Source organism: Microcebus murinus, chromosome 23, assembly GCF_040939455.1.
Source record: "Microcebus murinus isolate Inina chromosome 23, M.murinus_Inina_mat1.0, whole genome shotgun sequence".
Taxonomy (NCBI): Eukaryota; Metazoa; Chordata; class Mammalia; order Primates; family Cheirogaleidae; genus Microcebus; species Microcebus murinus.
Window position 1 is genome coordinate 13,402,409 of NC_134126.1, and position 20,955 is coordinate 13,423,363.

A 20,955-nucleotide genomic window follows, 5' to 3' on the forward strand; every position below is an offset into this window, starting at 1 on the left:
GCCTTTCAAGCAATGTGGCTTGTGACTTTTGCCAAGCACTCAGGGTGGGATCTAATGCACGTTGTCCTTCAGGGAATGAAGGCTAAGTCAACCTTGACACTGACTCTGAGCTGGACCTTCTACCTTGTTTTCTTAACCACAGAATGGTTTTCCTCTGTTTCAGGGAAGGTTGCCAGATAGAGTCTGCCTCTGAGACCTCCAGCTAGATGATTTTCCTAATGAGAAAGAACAAAGGAAAATACAGAGGTTGTTTTCTTTTTTTTTTTTTTTCTGGAAAGGATGGAAACATCATTATCTGGACTTCTCAAGGTCATCCTGCATTGCCTTCATGTACTTTCCACTGTCACAGTGTGGTACTAGTGCTCAATAGGGATGAGAATACTGGGAAACTGAAAGAGGGCTTGAGGGAGGGCCAGGGAAACAAATGAAAGCCAAGCCAGAATCACAGCTGAGCACCAGAAGGCAAGGATAGGGCAGGGGCCATGAGGCTGCAAAGAAGAAAAAGGCTCCAAGGCAAGGAGGAGGAAGAAAAAAATTGTGACAGGAAGACACGCAGAAATACAGAGTAAATATGAGTGGGAGAAGGCAAAGAGTAGGATGAGCTGAGCCTGAAACTAACTACCCAAAGTCAAGGTTACTTACACACCTATCTTTCATTCCCAAACTAAGTCTGTAGGAGAAATAGTTTCATTTTTATCAGAGAAAAAGTAGAGACCACATAGCATAGAGGCTGTGCTTAAATCCCAGTTCTTTTACTTTTTCACTGTGTCCCATGTTCCTTAACCTCTGTATGTCCCAGGTTCCTCATCTGTAAAATGGGAATAATAATATAGAGTCATTATGAGAATATAATAAGTATAGACAGTTCTTAACACAAGGACTATTCCTACTAAGTGGTCAATAAATTCTAGCTATTATTAGAAAAGAACATTCCACTCACCAAAATTATCTTTCAGGGACCTCAATAATTCATTCTCCAATTCCCCACAGTCAAAGAAGGGAGTTTTCATGTTATAAATAGGCCTCTATTGAAAAAAAATGCTGAGGCCTTCTATAGTTGTCACCATTAGAATGCCATTTCCGCTGGTAATGACAGATGCTACAAGGCACCAAGAACAGGAAGCAGGTTTTCATTTGATGAACCTAAATAATTTGCTATTCCTTCCTCTCATCCTTCAGCAGATCTCCTTCCCTAAGAAGCAAGTCTAACTTAAACATTTCTAACAGCTGTTTGGGGACCTTATTCAGGGTGTTCATTCCATTATAAAGCAATAGCCAGGCAAAACAGCACAGATTAAAGGAAATCATGCCAAATTAAAAGATCTCAAAATAATAACGATCTAAAACATTAGTCACAACAGTGACACTATCATCTAGCTCTTCTTGTACTCCAGTGGTCTTATTATCTTGATATAGATAAAGGTAAATATGTGGGGATCATGAGCCCCAGAGAGCTCAATGCTCTATTTTAAATGACAGGGCTGAGAATAAAACTCTGGGTGGGAAGCCTAAGGCTTAGAGTTAGCTAGACCTGAATTCAAATACCAGCCCTGTCAGTTAACCAGCTGCTTGATCTTAGTCAAAGTATACATCTTCTCTGAAGTTTCAATTTATACCCCTATAAAGTAAGGACAATAGCCCAGCATATTTGGGACGGTGAAAGAAGATACAAATATAAAGTGCCTAGCAGAAGGCCTTGCATGAAGTAAGCACACCACAAAGTGTAGGCCACATAGTGGTGAGGTATCATCATCTCCTGGTCTACAATGCTGCAGGGTGAATCAAGCAACAGATTGTCTGCTCATGACATCTGTTTCTCTAACATGTACAAAAGCTGAGGACACATTCGTATGACTGAATTTTCTTCTTTTTGAATCACTGATTACTGATGCTATTTTATTCTTCTGCAATTACTAGAACATCAATTTCTGCTTGGGAGCTTTCTACCCACATTGCTAAAATGCAAAGTTTTGGTTCAGAATTTTAATGACTTTTAAAACTACAGTTTTTATTTTTCTTTGTCCTGTATGGGCATTTTATTTTATTATTATTTTTCATGTCAATAAATTTAGGGGATACATTACAGTTTTGTTACATGGATGTATTGTATAGTGATGAAGTCTGCACTTTTAGCGTACCCATCACCTGAATGGTGCACAGTGTACTCTTGTATGGATATTTTAAAGACAATACTAAACTCTTTTATGTGGCATATTATTTCTCTATTTCGTTTTACTTTTAACAAATATTCCTTTCACATTAAAACCTTTGATTCTTCTAAATTTGGAGTTTTAAATCTTGGTTTTGCTCTGTTCTTTACCCATCCTTTTTCCTATTTTTGTTATAATCACTCAGATTAATTTCAATTACATTCTCTCTTTTTGTTTTTTGTTTTTTTGAGACTGGGTCTCAAACTCTGTTGCCCGGCTAGAGCATGATCATAGTGGCATGATCATAGCTCACTATAACCTCCAACTCCTGGGCTCAGGGATCCTGCTGCCTCAGCCTCCCAAGAAGCTGGGACTACAGGTGTGCACCATGATGCCCAGCTAATTTTTCTATTTTTTGTAGAGATGGGGTCTCACTCTTCCTCAGGCTTGCATTCTTAGAGTATTTCAATTTGCTGGAATGAAGGTTGATTGCAAACTCTCTGGAGAGATTTTTTAATGTTTTCCACTAAAAAGTGTCTCATGCATTAAAGAATCACAGCCAACTTTAACTCTCCTTCTTATTCTTTAAAATGTCTCCAATGCCTTAGATTATGACTATTCACACGACCCTCTACCACTGACTGAAATCTGGTGTCACTATTCACAACTTCTGGGAAAAGATTACAAGAATGAAATTCGTATCATCTGAATGTGTGAAAATGAAAAGAGAACGATTTCAACTACGTTAGAGAGTTTAAGAAAGCAAAACTTGGCATTCCAGAAGGAAAGTGATGAGATTCAATTAAAGAAAAGGAAACAGAAGCTATTTCAACATTATAATAAGTCATTAAAGGAAAGAAATAAAGCATCGTTTCCTGAGGAGTTTTAAATCTCTTTAAATCTCTTTATGTGTGTGTGTATATATGGAGAGAGAGAGACAGAGAGATAGAGAGAGATATCATAATCTCATGTACATTTCAGAGAATGCAGATTCATGGTGTAAAAGCTCTGTATGGTTAACATCTCTTATTTACATTATCATCACTTCTGAATTCGATGATTAAAATAAATCCACCCTCTGGGAAGTGTCCTTTTTCTATCTGGTTCAATTTTTATTATTCTAAAAGATGACATTTTGTCATGTAAAAATGATAGTAGGAAGGAGGAAAAGGGCACAGGTGGAATGAATGTGGGCAGAAGTGTTTTCTTCTGTAATAGGAAGTGAGTTTCCTGATTCCTAAATAGTGGCCCAGTTTAGGGATCCTATAAATAAACAAGGCACACCTTGTTATATATATTAGTCTGACCCTAACATCAGAAATCAAAGTGTAGCAAAGATTCCAATGTGTAGAAGCTTTGAAAGTCGAATTCTTTGCAACAGAGAACATTCTTGTTTTAGCCAGATAATTGTAAAGGGTCCCAATATTGTACAAAGCCTGAACCAGCCACACTCGGGACTCGAATTACAAGTACTGTGCTCTGCATGTGGGAGTCACTGCTCAATCTGATACTTTTTTAAATGCATGAAGAACACTCATCAGTTGTGGTCCAAGACACCACAAACCAATCTTTCATCTTGAATGCTTTGTCTGTATTTCCACATTTTCCTTCTTTAGAGTTTTTTTGCCCTCTGAAAGGTTTAGATCCATATCTACTATAGAAATACAGGAAAGCCCATTAACTTGGTACTTGGGAGCCTGTGTAAAATGTAGGGTTGCTCTTCACTTTACAGCAAAAACTGAAAAACCAAATAATATTTGAGCATTTTTCTGTTCATGGTTAAACCCAATACTGATTCCTTTTCCCCACCCCCACCTCTACCAAGGTCTGCAAAACTGAAGCCAACTGCCCTAAAACAAGATGTTTACTTCTTAGAATGTCACTGGATTCCTGCTGTCCGTTTCCCACCTGAAATCACAAGAGAACAGATTCACAGCAAAGGAAGGCAATAGGCACTTTGCCACTCCTCGCCGCTGTATCCCAACAAGACAATGCTTTAGGTCAGCTCTTCGGGGATCTCAGCAAGCACTCGTGATGTCATCACTAATAATAAGCAATCAATGTCTGTCTGGTTTTTTTTTTTTTTGTTTTATCAAAACTGGTCTTTCCAGCAGAGAAAAGTGGTCAAAAGTACTTCTCAAAAGTTCAATATAGTATTTGGCCCATAGCTGTTTCTGTTTTGGATACTCATTTTCATTTTTTAAAAGATAAAGCAAAGCTAACTAAATTTTATCTTAGACATCACTGAACTTGAAATGACCTCAGAGAGCATATATTCTAAGCACTCGTTTTTCAGGTGAAGAAACTGAAACTAAGAGAGGTAAAGTGACCGAGTTCTCCATCTCCTTATCCGGGCCTTCCACTTCCCGTGTAGCTGGTTCTGGACCACCTCAGCATTTGATTCACCTAATCATAAGAAGGGAAATAAATAAATCTCCAAATATGCATGCTTCTATTTTTATATATATTAAGTATTCATAAACAAAGACAGTTTTCACTTGAGAACTACAAGCTCAACACTATATATGAGCAGGGTTTCTCACCTAGGCACTATTGACATTTAAGGTCAGATCATTCTTTGTTGCAGGGGAGGGAGCTGTCTTGTGCATTCTAGGATGTTCTGTGGCATTTTTGGCCTCTTCCCCCAGATGCCAGTAGCATTCCCCTACCAAGTTCAGACAACCAAAATGTCTTCGGACATTGCCAAATGATCTCTCGAGGACAAAACTGCCCCATTGAGAATCACTGCCCAATAGCCATACCTCCTACACATCTCTCAGCCACCAGGAAGCCTTCAATCACTGCCAAAAGTCAGATGCCAGAGGTCTGTGGTGACCAAGGAATTTGCAATATGTTACATACGGATGGGAGAAGGTGCTTCCTCATTTCCTCTCAAAAAGACAAAGGAGTGACCCTGTCCTGGCACAGAAATGATCAGGAAAAGGATACCTTCAGAAAAAGAGAGAAAAAAAGTAATAATAAATTGAGATGAAAAACAATAAAATTGAGAAGTGGGAAAAAAGTGCGAAAGACAGAAGAAAGGGAAATGAAAAGAAGAAAGAGGTCACCAGTGAGAAGGGATTTTAACATTCCAGAATGTGTAGGACAGAGAAACCCATTATAAGATAGAGTGGCATATTTTCATCAGGCATAATTTTTTAAAAAGGCAACTCAGTCTGAGAAAAGGGTCAAGAACTTTCCACCAAGTCATTGTGAGGCTTTGGGAAAAGACCATTGTCCCCAGATGATGGACCCCTCAGGGAGTTCTATGTGAAGCTCTTTGTTAAGACCTCACATGTTTAAAACTCTAAAACCCTCTAAAACAGCTTAGCCTGGAGTTTCACCCACATTAGTGTTCCTGGCGTACAATGAATATGAATGGGTCTTTAAAATAATGAACATGACTCTTCACATCCTGGGTACATTTTTTTTAACTACTATTTCCCCAAAACTTATTTCATCTAAAAACACCCTGTGGGAAACAGAATAGCTCTGGCTATTTTTCAGACTTTTATTTTCCTTAGAATGTTCATGCGGCTAATTGAATATATCTCTGGTTTTGACTTAATTCTAAAATATGTGGATAATGACATGCCTATTTCTGAATCTGGTCACAAGTCTAAGTTACACTTGACAAGCTGGCCACTCAATTCTTACAGTAACTCTTCTTTTGTATATACTCAAAAATACTCACTATTTAACAAAATGGCTCTTTTTAAAAAAAAATCATTATTTTAATGAGTTTTCGCAGAAAAACAAAACTTAAAAACTTCTAATCCTGTGAGTCTCAAACTTGAAAGTACTTAGGAATCACTTAGGATCTCGTTAAAATGCCAGTTCTAATCCATTAGATCTGGGTGGGCCTGAGATTCTGCATTTCTAACAAGCTCACAGGTAATGCTGATGCTGTGGGTTGAGGGTCACACTTTGAGTAAGAAGGCTCTAAGTCCACTCCATTCCAAAAAAATCACCTGATTATGTTGTTTCCCTCCTGTGAAAACTTGCTCTGGCCGACTGCTCACTGCTTACCAGGAAAAGCCCAAACTCTCTCGCAAGATATTAAAAGCCTCCCGTGATATAACCCCAATCTAGTTCCAGCTCTACTGCCTCCCCTCGCCCAACATGGACACTATGAAGCAGCCACATCAATTCGGTATGTTCCCTCGAATTCCATGGACACGCATTGCCCTGATTCGGTCCCCCTGTCACCTGTGTCTGGGAAGCTCTACCACCAAAATCTTCACCACCTCAAGGCACAGCTCAAATGTTACTTCTTCCAAGAGGCCTTCCCCAAAGCCCTTCTAGAAACAAAGTAATTTTTCCTCCTACCATACCTAGCACTTGGCATTCAAATGTCTACACAGGTGTGTCTGGTTTTCTGGAAAGTTATGATCCACCCAGTAAAACTATAAAACTTCATGGACCCAACTCAGGAGTTAAAAAGATACGCAGTTTTATAACTTCCACAACCCTGGCTCCTAAAGAAAGGAGTCCATCTGTAAATCTGCTGAGGAGTTAAAAATTCCACAGGATTACCCCCTAGACTTTTGGCCCCAAAATGAGTATTTAACACCAGTGGTTACAGTCAGCTGTGTGTACATCCCATCTACTCAAGAATATCCCCCATGGTAGCCCCCACCCCTGCCTCATGGATATTTCCTCAGTGTCTCCTAGAACATTCTCATCAGCATACAATGTCTTCCGCCTTTAAAAAAAACACACATACAACAGAAACCCACCCTCCATCTCATTTCACTATTCCCTTTACAGCAACACTCCTCTGGAAAGACTCGCCGTTCCCATTTTGTCCCCTTCTTTCTGTTTGACCCACCAAAACTGCACTTGTCGAGGTCACCAGAGACTGCAGTGTTGCAAAGTGGGAGTCACTTCCTGGACTCCTCTCCCCTGATCTATGAGCATCACTGACATAGTCACCCTCCCTGAAATCCTTTCTTTGCTGGTCTTCTGGGACACAACTTCTGTTTTCCTCTCCTCCCCCACCCTTCCCAGAAGCTGTGTGTTCCAGTCTCGCCTGCCAGCCCCTCCACTTCCCCAGCTCGGGACACTGGAGGAACCAGGCTCCGTCTTTGACCGTCTCCTCTCTCGCTGCTCAGTCCCCAGCAGGCCGCACCCTGTCCTACAGCTGCGAATACCTTGTATAGACTAAGGATGCCCAAGTTGACATCCGCTCCAGAAGGCTCTCTGAAATCCAGACTTGCTCAATTACCTCAAAATTAAGATGTCTGGGACTAAATTATTGACACACATTCCCCACCAAACCGCTGCCCCTACCCGTGTGTCTTGTCCCATAAAGCTGCTCAACCCACAGCCCCGCCAGGCCCTTTTCTCTCACGCAGCCTGCCGCCAGCACCTGCACCACACGGCTGCCGCTCGAGCCCACACCTGGGAGGGTCCTGACCGGGCCCTGCTGGCGCGCTCGCCCGTCCCCACTGCCACCGTCCACTTCCCACGCGGGCCGGAGCCAGCCCTTCACATATGCCGGGCCATGGCACCGTTCGCAGACGGCCGAAGTGCTTCTTGCCATCCTCAGAGTCTCACTCAACGTCCTCCCGGGAGCCCTGGAGTGCCCACAGCGCTGCCCCCCACTTACAGATGTCCCCCCAGCACTCGCTCCCCCTCATCCACTGCCCGCGGTTGCTCCAGCGCCGCCGCAGAGCCTCCTCCGCGTTCTCGCCCGGACGTCGGGCGTCCGCAGGGCCGCGCGCCTCTCCCGGGCGAGCTCCCACGGCCCAGCCCGGCTCCCCGTGCGAAACCAAGCTCGCCACAAGATCAGCTCGCCCTTCTTCACGTTTTCTGTGCGTCTTCTTTGTCTCTTTCTGTTGAAACGTAAACTTCACATGAGCCGGGACGTGTCTATTTGGATCCCTCAGCGCAGGGCCCGGCGCGCAGCGCGCCACCAGGTTTTACCCGATGAATGAAGGACGAATATTGTTAGAGAATCACAACATGCGTCTCCGTATGCGTTATGGGAAAAAAACGACGGTGGCATTTCAAAACAATAAAACCCCTACTGAACTATATCCGTTTAAGATACTGTCCTGACTGAGCGCTTGCAGCGCCAAGAACCGACACACTTACTTCCGGATCACCGTCCTGGACTCTGAGGAACTCTGGCCTCCGTCTTCTTCACAGCCTGGGCTCGTCAGGTTTCCAAACCTTCACGGATAAAAACAAAGCAAGCCAGAAAAACAGTCAGTGGTGTCGGAAGGCAACTCCATTCAACTTCAACCACAAAGTGACAGTTACACTTCTCAGGAGAAATTAAGGAAAGAAATATTTATGAAATAGCATCGAAAATTGAGGTGGCATTATTGACAGTTACTGAATGGGTGTAGCTACATATTCCAAACAGAAAAGTAATTTAACGGTTCCTCACACTACTCAAAACTGTCTCTTAATGTCTAACATTTCTTTGAGTTGTTTTACATGGTATTAGGTTTTCCCTCTCAGCAGGAGAATGAGATATTGCATGATACAAGGAAGGCAGCCCCCTCAGGGACGCCGTGGCACACCAGACCCTGCCCCTCTCCCGGTGGCTCTCCAGGCACAGCTCCCACTCCCGCCTCACGGAGCGCTAGAATGATGGCTCCAGGCTACACTAAAGAGTCTGGTCTCCTTGAAGGTCAGTCCTACTGGGGGAGGATTCTGTGATAACTCTGGACACGCGGATGAAGGCTGTGACAGAGACAAGGACGGCAGAGCAGAGTTCTTGTGCCTCAGCACCAGGAGAGCAGCTGTGGCTGCCCTGAGGCCAGGCTGCTCCAGACACAGCAACTGGGGAAGGGGCCGGGGGGTACACATTTTTGGAATGCAATACGTACTTTAATTTTAAAAGTTCTCTCATTACAAATTCGAAATGTATTCAATAATTGACTGGTCCCTAATGACAATGTTAGCTGTTCTTCTAACTCCACGTGTGAGCAAGCCTATTTCACACAAATATATCATGTTTTGTTGGTTTCAGAATGTATACTTAGTATTTTCACTTTAAATTCTTGAGGATGAGTCTTTATATTAATTTAGAACGCCTAGACTACTTTCTGCAGTTTTTCCTGCCAACAGTATTCAGAGATTCCTCGGAATTTCACAAACTTCCAAAGTTTGGATAACAGAAATTCTGTAATTGGTGAGTTTACATTTTTAAAGAGCACACTTTTGTCTTCCACTAATGGGATTAAAGGCTCTAGTATCCTTATGGTTCTTGTTCCTAGGATTACAGATCCTTTTAAAAAGAAAAGCCCACCATCTGGTTTGAGCGAATGCCAGTCCATCTGGTCTCCCATCACCCATCCCGGCAGGTTCCAGTTTGCGCCCCCAGGCACAGCCCCTCCCCCCACCTGCTCCATTCTCTAGCTCATCAGCCTTATGGATTTCTTGGCCTCCCTAAGACATTTTCCACTGAGCTCCACCCTCTCTGTTCCTCTTCATTCTGTCCTGCACCTGCTATTTTGAGGGCTTCCATGGCTACCTTTTGCACCTCCTGAGATAAGAACTCAGTCAGATTAAGATTTACTCAACCCCATGGGGGCAAGGCAGGGATGGGAAAGGAGATTCCTAGTAAATAAACACAGAGGGATGTTTTGGCTCTATCTTTGGCCACCATCATAGTGAACTATGTCCTCATGTTCTCTCACAACAGGCTTTGTGGTTTATTTAAGTAGGAAAGACTGGGGTGGTGCCATCCAGAGCAGAGCTGGTGGACAGCCACTGCACTTTTCATCTACCTAGGGAGATCTAGAAACTCTTCTCCTGCCACCCATTAATGTCTAAATGTGAGACTTAATCTTTATTTTTGTCCCATTCCATGTTAGCCCATTGATTCTGTCTCTGGTTATTCTGGAACTATCACATTTTATCTTCGTCAAAAGATATGAGAGGTGGAAATAAAAGGGGAAAACGCTTATAAGGAAGAGGTGCACATTTGACTGCTCCTGATAGTTTCTTTTTAGAGAAGTTTGTACTAAAAGTTTCCAGATCTTTCTATTCTTTACCTTTAGTTTCTCCTACTACTCTCCTCTTTTCCTACATTTTTCAGACTCAGAGCTGAAGTACAGGTTTGGATGGCACTGAAACCTGTCACAGTTCCTCCCCCGGAATGTGATGCCACGATGTGCAATCAGATGGTGTTAAGAACGACTAAGCAACTTACACTGCTGAGCAAGGTTCTCTCTCACTAAATACACTGGTACCATCTGCAATGGCTCAGAAGACCACAGGTATTTTTCCTGGCTACCAAAGTGTCTACAGGTTCACAATCAGGACCTAAGAGACTGTTCAATAATAATTTGGTAAGAGCCATCAATAATAAGGCAGTGTGGCAGAGCACATGGTCCAATTGTTCAGGCTCAAACCTTGCACACATTCCTGATTCTTCTCCCCTCAATCCACTGGAAACCCTTCTGGGTCTTCCTTTACAATATATCCTGGATCCACACACTTCTCATCACTCCATTGCTTTGACTCTGGCTCTAACTACCACCATCTTTGGCCTAGAATCAATGCAACACTAACCTAACTAGTCTCTGGCTTCCACCCAGCAGTCATAGCAATCCTGTTCAATGTAAATTAAATCATGGCACTGCTCTGTTCAAAACCCCCCATGAAAAGCTGGGCATGGTTGTGCACACCTGTAGTCCCAGCTACTTAGAAGGCTGAGTCAGGCGGATTGTTTGAACCCAGGAGTTTGAGTCGAGCCTGGGCAACACATAGCAAGAATCCCATTTCTAAAAAAGAAAAGAAAGCAAAGAAAAAGAAAAACCCTTCCATGAGACTCTCATCTCGCCCCAAAGTCTTAGGTATATCACAAGGCCCCAAATGATCTAATGAGACCTCTGCCCACATCTCCAGGTGCTCACTCCCTTCCAGCCTCACTGGCCTCCTCCCTGTTCCACCCACACGCTGGACATCCCTCCTGCCTCAGAATCTGTGCTTGCTGCTGCCTCTCCCCACACCTATGTCATTCCCTCAGCTCCTTAGGTCTTTGTTCAGATGTCACTTTATCCATGAGGCCTTCCCTGACCACCTATTTAAAGTACAAACCAACTCTCACATCATCACCTTCCCTGCTATATTTTTCTCTATAGCTTTTTAACAACTTCTAATACACTGTATAATTAATTTAGTTATTATGTTAATTGTCCACTAGAACATAAACTCCATGGAAGCAGGATTTTTGTCTCTTTTGCTCATTATTCTTTAGAACTTGAAATAGTGCCTGACACCCAACAGGCACGTGATGGCTATTTGTAGTGAGCAAAGAGTGCTCCAGTGGGTTTCCAGAGGAAGACATGATGATGGACCTCCCAACTATTAATACCAGGTTCAGATTTGTCTCTACAAAGGCACCATCTGGCTTTATGCTTTTACAAGTGGCAAACCTGTCTGTGCCTTCATTTCTAAGGGCTTAGGGACATGAAAAAGCTTCAAGATAGCTGTGATTATTCCAAAAATCTGAAATTAAAATGAAAAAGAAAGTTTTAAGATGTTAAACCCAACATCTTGAAGGTATAAACAGCATGAAAATGCAAAAACAAAAATATGTATATACACTCTTATAAAGGAGTCTTTTAGAAGTGAGATAAAATTAAAGATCCTGTAACCCCCTGGAACTTGATGGATTACTATGGCAGGGATGACTTTTTTCCCTGCACCTTTCTTATCATTAAGGAGAATTAATGCTTCACAAAAAAGAAAGTAAACTAGTATTAGAAAGTAAACTAGTATTAGAATTAGGAACTCTCTAATGTTCAGGCTAGGTCATTTGAGAGTCGGTTTTTCCAGATTAAGAATGTTTCTTTGATGTTTCCCTAGACCCTCTCATAGCTTCCCATCAAAAATCAAAGTCAAGTTCAATTCACTTATTCCAGGGGAGTAAATAAAGGGTATGTATGTGTGTGTTTAATTAATGGCAGGAGAATAACTACAGACAAACCTGTCAACAATGTCGCCTCCAATTTCTGTAAAGCCTCCCTAGGATTTAAGATCAAAGCTCCAACCTCTTAAGAAGGCTTACCAATGAGCAACTGCCCTTCCTTAAACAGTAACTCATAAAACTTAAATTAAAATACAAATTATCAGAATGACTTTGACATGGTTTTTCTCTGTTATCACAATGCAAAATGTCTCCTAAAGTACAGCCTTAAGCAATTATTTACAGCAGCCTAAAAATCGCCCCCCCCCAAAAAAAGAAAAAAACCAATACAATGTTTAACTGGTTGCTAATATTTAAACAGGCAACAGTTATTTCCAGAGGGGATGTCTGTGTTCTTTGGAGTCTATCTGGGAGGATGAAATGTTTAATATGTGTCACAATGTATATTTGTGATTCAAAGAAATCCTTAGATAAAGTTGTCCCCAGGGGGGCCTTCCTAACCTTTGCTCCCCAACAGGAAAGTCTTAGTACCACCAGTCCAGGATGGGGGGAATCCTGAAGAACTTTTCAGGCTCAACTTGGTTCTGGCAAATGATTCCATAATGACAGCAGTTAATAATTATTAAGAATTTACCATATGCCAAGCACTGGATTATTTTACTTAATTCTCACAATAATCCTATAGGGTGGTATTCTTATTTCTATTTTATAAATGAGAAAAAGGAGGCCCAGAAAGCTTGAGCAATATGCCCTCAAAGACACAACTAATAAGTGGGGCAGGATTTGAGCCTTGACAGACTTGAGAGACCAACCTCTCAGTCCCTACCCTACCACACAAGCTATGGGGGTCTCGTTTACTTATTTTCTGTCTTCCTCCATCACACTGTAACTCTTTGAGGTTACAAACCTTGAGCCTTTCATTCAGTCAGTCATTCATTCTTTTACTCAATTAGCCCCTCATTCAATGAGGATTATTTATTAAGGACCACGTCCAGGTACTATTCTAGACATTGAGGATACAGCCACAAACCAAAGTCCCTGTTTTCATGGAGTATACACTGTAGTGATGGTGGGGGAGATAGATGACAATAATCTAATAATTAGTTAATATATATTAAGTCAGACAGTGAAAAGTGCAATGGAGAAAAATAAAGCAGGTCGGGGTGACCAGGCACAATGGAGGGTCAGAGGCTGCTATTTCATATGGAGTATTCAAGGGGGGGGTCAATGTGAATGTGACAGCTAAGCAAAACCCTCCAGCAGCTGAGGCATGGGCCGTGCAGACCTCTAGGGAAAGAGCCTTCCGTGTAGCGGGAAGAGCCATTGCAAAGGCCTTAGAACAATGGCAGGATAATATTTTTAGGAACCATCAACCTCTAGTGAGGAGCACAGCTGAGTGAGCAAGGGAGAGCGGGAGATGAGGCATGGAGGTGACAGGGACAGATCACGAGGGCCAGGTAGCCCGTGGCAAGGATTTTAGTTTTATTCTTTTATCTTGCTTACTGCTACTTCCACTGACCCTGGAATAAAGCCTGCACACTGCGGACACTCAATAAACATTTGCTACATAAATTAATTAATACCCTCTACTGCCATGAATAAAAGGAAAGCTGGGGAGGGAAGAGAAGGGAAGGAGATACTTATTGGGGATGGTGAAAGAACAGAAAAGAGGAAGTAAAGGAAAGAAAGACCTCACATGAAGCTGCTGACTCAAGGACCTCTGGGAGTCTTTGGTTCTCTAATGAATCCCTGCCACGGAACATCTTAGGCATTTTTCTTTAACTGACCCACAAGAACACAGGTCGGGCATGAAAAAAATGTTTAGAAGCTGACCTTGATCGGGAGAACGATGTGGGTGAAAGAGCCTGCAGATGTCTGGAACACCAAGCAAAGCCTTGGTGAAGACTTTGGACTGTATCCCACAGACCAGCAAGACAGTTGCTTTTAATCACTCTGAATAACGCCCTCCAGGGCAGACACCTCTCCACCCACGTCTGACCTGAGAACTGGTCATGGCCACCAAGCCTACCTTGGAAAGGTCTTGTTACCTCTATGAAGCTGATTATTCAAGGAGAAGACTAAGGTCAAAGACAACAAGGCAAAAACTTTTTATTCTGTTACGGGAAAGGAAGAGGCCAGTGAGACTGAGCAGAGAACCCTGCACTGTGCTTTCCACCCATGAGGTCTCGTTCTCCAGGCAAAGTTTTCCCATGATTAGAAAAAGATAGAAGACCCAGAAAGAGCTGCCCTTCTCCCCTCCAGGCCTTTGCCATGAAGGGCCCTCCACCACCCTGCTCACAGTATCTCCACAGTAGTCCCTGACAGTTAAGCAAAAAGTACCTAGTGTTTCTGCTACACTTGACAGTTAAATAAAACGCTATAAAATTTTTCTCGAGAATAACACCTTCATTCCCAGCCTCGATCTACAACTGTCTAAAGAGGAGATCATAAAAGGACAAAACTATATAGACATTCATCCAAGGGAAAGAATACAAAAAGTTGTTGTCTCTTGTTTCTCACCCAAATTTCCAGTTATTTAAGTATGTTGGCTCTCCCATCCTTGCTATTTCCATTCCAAGTTCCTGTCATCCATTTCTTTTCTCTGTCTGGCCCACTTTCTGCACTCAGAATTTGGTGGGCCATCAATATCTCCTCTTTCCACTTCTAGCTCATAGCAATTCTTAACAACTAACTGCAAATATGGCTTGTTACTCAGCATGCTAAGTGGCTGTGGTTACATGAAGAACAACAGAAGAAACAGGTTAGGATGGGGATAGGAAGCAGGCAGCACTGTGACAGCCACAGACTCTGGGAATGAGTCTAGATTTTTCTCAGGTTGAAGATGAACGAATACATTATTAACAAAGCTATTCAAGCCTGTGGCTTGGTTTTCCCCAACCACAAAACATTGCTGTTGCAGAGCTCTTCAAGAATCTTATGAAACATGCAGTGTAAAACAAAATACAATCATGGGATCCCATCATTTTCAGGACTGTTTTTCTCTCCTGTGCTTATAAAAACTCAACATAGCATCAATTTGCCTAAAGTGGTGCTTATTGCCAACTTTAGTAAAGGCCAAAGCAAAGGAATTGTGTTTCCCAGGACTAGGGGCCTGATGTCATTCTCAAGGGCTAAGTTCACAAAAAATAAATGTAAAACAAAAAGTCAAATAGGAGAAAAGTGATAAGAAAAACAAAATTAACTCAAAAGCAGCTAGCACCTTCATCTTTTAGAGATTGAGATACTTTTTTTAACTATTAAACTTACTTTAATGAACCATTAAAGGTGCTTTAATTAATTAGGTTATTTTTCAGAACTATACTTAAGGTTTTTGCTCCAATGGTAATATAAGCTAAGAGCAGTGCCCTCCTGTGACTCATAATGGCCACTCATGTGTCCCCTGTCACCAATGCTAAGAACTCTTTGCCTGGGGGGTTGTGACCCAGAGTCCCTGGATGAACTTACAGAGAAGTTTGGGAATCCCCTAAATTGTATGCAAAATTTTGTGATATGTTCTTTTTCCTACTGAGAGAGTCTGTAACTCTTTGTAGATTCGTAAAGGGGTTTGTGATCAACCCTTCCCACCAATTGCTGAAAAACAGTCAAAACCACTGCTTTAGATTACCAAAGCTGAATTTAAAACTGTCTCCAGTCACCGCTCAGAATATGCACACATTGCCTGTCAGTTTCTTGTCAGTTTTGTTTTGTAACACACTTTTTTTAACCTGCTGGGCAATTCAGTATTCTTTTCAAAAAAAAAAAGAAGGGTAACTGCATGTCCTGCCTCCGTTTGCCAAGTGAAATAAAAAGAGAGCTACTTCATGGTAACATTTTTATCTCTTAGGTCTTTCAGATCCCATTTCAAGTAAAGAAAGCGAGCCTGGTTATGATCTGCAGCAAAGCCTCTGACAGCAACCCTTTAATGTCTGCTTAACAGAACCGTAACTGCCGTCCCATAAAGCCAGGGTTCTGCAGTCACCACGTGATGGCATCAAGAATTCCCACAGGACTACCGGCTGAGAGTTGGGTTCACTTGGCAAAAATAAGTAAGATTTCCCAAAGACAACCAACCCAGTCGGAAAGAGAACTTATTTCCCTTTTCCCTCGTGTAATTATGGTTGGATGTAATTCTAAAACAGTACCAGATTAAACTTTTCTAGTTAACCCAAAGCAATTGGCACAGTTACAGAGAGAAGATGGTAATAATGCCTGCCGCATTCAGGCTGAGCCCTGTCCTTTGTTTCCAGCCATATTTCTTGGAGCTATGTATGTGGCCGCAACTGAACAGGGCATGACATCCTGAGCAAAAAAAGATGAAGGTGAACATCTGACCTTCAACATCTTTAAACCCATGAGCACTAGATTTTTGGAGTCAATCTCCCGGACAAGATTTCCTTGTTTCTTATCTGTTGCAGCTGCAACAAATTACCACAGAGTTAGTGGCTTATAAGAACACACATTTATTACTTCATAGTTCTGTAAGTCCGAGGGCCAACCCAGATCTCAATGGGCTAAAATCAAGGTATTGGCAGGGCCGTGTTCCCTCCTAGAGGCTCTAGGAAAGAATCCATTTAAATTGCCTCTTCCAGCTTAGACAAGCTGCCTGCATTCCTAGGCTCGAGGTCCCCTTCCTCCATCTTCAAAGCCAGCAACATAGAGAGCATCTAGCTGATCTTGTTTCCATCTTCACGTCTCTTTCTCTTCTGCCTCCATCTTTCACATTTAAGGACCTTTGTGATTACACTGGGTCCACCCAGATAATCCAAGATAATCTTCTTATTTAAAAATCAGCTGATTGTCAACCTTAATTCCATCTGTAATCAACCTAATCCCCTTTGCCATATAACCTATAACCTAACACAATCATAGGTTCTGGAGATTAGGATGTAGACATCTTTGGATATGTAAATTATTTTAGATGTTACATATTCTATTGTTTGCTGAGCTAAACTGTTTTTCTTTACCTGATAAAGCTTGAAACAGCAACAGCAAGAGACCTTAATGAAGGACACGACCTACAAAAGTTTTCAGTGTCCTTTCTATGTTATAAACATTTCGATACTCAAAGATTCTTGCAGCCCTTGTTACAGTCCTCTTTTCTCTTATACTAGCCAATGGTTTCACCTTCCTCATAGCCATGGGAAATAAGACCTGAGTCCAATTTATCTTTCAGCAATCTGCCTTTTTTAAAAACCATTAACATATATACCATCCTGTCGCGCCCGCCTCGCCAGCAAGGAAGACGCAGCAACCGGAGTTCTTCTGACAGCGCTTTAATGGGGATTGCTTAACTGGTTACATGCGGAAGACGCCGAGGAGCTCTCGGAGCGGGCTTATATAGGCACTAAGTTCATTAGGCAGAATCTGATTGGCTCACGCAAGAGCCCTCATTAGCATACTTGATGAGAGACAGGAAAAAGCCCCTACACCTGCGCGGTTCACCCTGTTTATCAGTCTTGTAGTATGGGTGTGACCAGGAAGCCTGCGCCATCTTGCAATGGCGTTAACACCGCGCCCCACACCATCCAAGGGTTTTTTTTTTTTTTTTTTTTTGCCTACCTAGAGAAAATCTGTTTAAACTCATCTGCTATAACAAAAATCTTAATAAATGGCCTTCATGTCCTAAGAAATTCTCAACCGAGTCAGAATATGCAGTATGTAAGTCTGTATGTTAAGCTGGAGAGGAAACAAAGCAATGTTAAGATTTCCTGAAAGCTTCTGTTCTCCTACTATGTAAATGGGATGAGCATCCTGGAGCCAACTGAGGAATAAAGCACCCCTTTTCCATGCACAGTGGGACAAAGGACTTACAGGATGCCCCATTCATCTCCATTTTGCCCTGTAGAAAGTTGGGGAGGGGAGTTACTAAAATTATGAAGAGAATAATATAGCATTATTCTGCAAAACTTTCCTACATAAGTGATAGAAGTTAAACGTTAATAAACTCTTAGAACAAATGAAAGTATAGAAAAAATCATATATGAGTTTAATAGGAAGAAGATTTAATCTGTTTACGCTATAAAAGACCAGCACCTGGAGGTGACTTATGGTCCCCAGTGTAAGATGCTGTGAGACCCTTCTCTGGGCTTGGTTTCCAGGATCTGCTTTCCAGAGCTCTCAGTGCTGATAAGCTCCTTTCCTCAGACCTGGAAGAGCAGAAGGAAGACATTAGGGATCTTGCCTCCTCGTGAAAGAAAAGGAAGTAAGGGAACCTCATGAACACTGCATGCCAGCATGAACCGAGGAAGATTTGGCAAGTGCTTAGTGTAATTCTAGCACTAAATAAAAAACTCAAATTATTTTAAGTGAGGTTTAACAAAAAGTAATTTGGAACATATTGCATGCATCTCAGCTTCTCATGCTAAGAATTATTTGAGAACTGAATGGATTTGTATTATGGGCTTTTTATGGAAGGTTTACTGTTACCACCTCACAACTCCCAGTGGGGGTAAAGTTTTTATTAAAAATGTACATTCAGTCCTCACGGCATTGACAGTGATGGTACAAGTCTATAGCTTTATTTGTCTCTCCCACTAAACGTAGGTAGAGCCTAGGTAATATTCACTGTCATACCTTTCAAAGCACCTGCTTTGTAACAGGCATGAATAATGATAACCATTATTTATTTGTTAGACAAATAGCTCCTAAATACCTACTGTAAGCATCATTCCTCTCCTAGCGTAGAGCCATGAATTAGACAAGCATGGTCTCTGAGCAAGAAAGATAGGCAAGAAATAAGCAAAATAAATAAGGTAATTTCAAATAATGTTAAATTCCATGAAGATAGAAAACAACAGGGCAATAAAAATGGTAACCTCCTAAGCACTTAACATTTTCCAGCCACTATGCTAAGAACTTTACCTATATTATTAAGTTTAAACCTCATAATAACCCTCTAAATTAGGTGCTATTTTTATTCTCATTTTATAGATGATGAAACTGATGCTAATAAGATAAATTAACTTGCTCAATGCTGTAGAGCAAGTAAGGAGTGCAAAACTGGGATCAAATTCAAGTTTTATGACTCCTAAGCCCATGTTCTTAACCATTACACTACATGCCTCTCACCTGAATCTCATGGCTAAAAGAAAGACAGAAAAATTGCTTTTCCCATGTAGCACCCTAAAACTCTGAAGGAAAGAGGAGCATATTTGGTACTTAAGACAAAATCCTTAGAAATAAATAAAATTTTGCAGTTCGATCAACTCCTCTCTGAGCTGTGGAGGAACTGGCTTCACTAACAAGGACAGCTCCATGCCTGCTGGTGACTGGTACACCATGGCTTACATATAGAAGTGTTACTACTTCAGGTTACATAAAGTGTGGATTTAAGGTGACTGTTCCCACAGTGGTAATATATTTGCTTCAATCCACCCATGTTTCCTCATTTGCTATCCCCCACCCTCCAGCAAGAGCCCTCTTCCAGAAGTAGCTCATCAAGGTCAGGGATTTGGCCTGAGCCCATTAAATGCACAGAAACAGTCCCAACACACAGACGCAACAGGGACCTTTATGGCCCATGATCTATCTAAGTGATCACCTAGGATCATTGGCCAACATTCAGTTTTGAGTGCCCTCCCCCCAAAATCCTCTTATTGTCTGTCATAGAACCTAGCTCTTACCTCCCAACAGTCATATTAATTTTAATGATATAAATTTATTTGCATGCTGTCTTGTTTAGTGTGACTCTCTCTCACTAGGCTTTAGGCAAGAAGACGGCGGAGGCTACAGCAGGCTTGTCCCCCATGATATACACGGCACCTGTCCAGTCCATGGCACATATTAAACAGCCGACAGATACCGTCTGAGTAGATGAGTGGGGCAGAGCATTGATGGTCAAGTGAACTGCCCACAAGGGTGTGCAGGGAGGGGCCCTCAGGAATTGCATTTTCTATGGAAAATCAACTGAGGGAATAGCAAAAAGGATGTAACCCCTTCCTTTTAAAATTAACAATTCAAGGGGGTAATAAGGTGATGCTTGGGAGGAGCTTCTGAGGCAGAAAGGAGAAGGTTTGGACTCCAGCTCTGCCACTAACTGATGGAATGTTTCTAAGCCACGGTATTCCCCTCTATAAACACGGGGGTAATAACAAGTAAACTAAATGAGATAAAGTGTGTGAAAATGCATGGCAAGCAAATATAGGGAGAAGTCAGTTCAAAGACCTGCTGAATTAGTATCTGTGACATAAACAAGCAAAGTTAAGTCAGATTATCTTAAAGAAGAATGTTTACAAATGGCTTTAACCTTTATCCTCCTCGAAAGTCCTCCACTGGGAGAATTCTCTTGAAAGGAAGGGAGCAATTCAAACTATTGCTCAGTGCTCTCCACACCGTGACCGGAGTGCCATTAGTGGCTTGGCAAAGGTTTCTGGAGACCCAGTTCACCCCTACTTTGTCTGTTGCTGGGATTCTGCTTGCTTCTGAGATCAGAGACGTGTATCAGAGAAAGGGAGAATGTTCAAGAAATAGCCCAGAGAGTAGCTACTATGGCAGCTGTCTGAAGAAAAGTCTCAATATTTATATAAACATTTCATGGTTCTCAGTAAGGATCACTAGCTGGAGTAGGTTTCTCTCTACATTTGAAGCTGGGCATTTTCAGTGGTATCTAATTAAGCCCATTACTTTTTTAAATGATATGGTAGGAAGAGTAGATTTTTAAGTGGAGTGTATGTTTGAAGTTAGAAAAAATAAAATCTCAGAACCTCAACACAAACAGCTAGCCCACAATGCAAGAACTTTCTCTTGGGCTAATAGGAAGCCAGTGTGGTCTAGAATTAACTCTGAGCCATGGTGAGAAGCACAGGAAAAAGGAGTCCTTGTGAAATGCTGATCACACCAAGTGAAGGATAAACAAACACATGGGATTAGCCAAACATGACTTCAAACCACTGTCTATTGGTCAATCATGAAGGC

The 20,955-nt window shown here is 41.9% G+C and overlaps 1 protein-coding gene across 3 annotated transcripts in view; it reads right to left on the reverse strand.

Annotated features, from left to right (window-relative positions):
- RGL1 (ral guanine nucleotide dissociation stimulator like 1) overlaps nucleotides 1–20,955 on the reverse strand; it is a 244,339-nt gene that overhangs the window by 51,511 nt on the left and 171,873 nt on the right. For all 3 annotated transcript variants that reach the window (XM_012736017.2, XM_012736000.2, XM_012736028.2), the window contains one exon: nucleotides 8,250–8,327. In XM_012736017.2, the coding sequence (XP_012591471.1) occupies nucleotides 8,250–8,327 (78 nt within the window). The remainder of the gene's footprint in view (nucleotides 1–8,249; nucleotides 8,328–20,955) is intronic.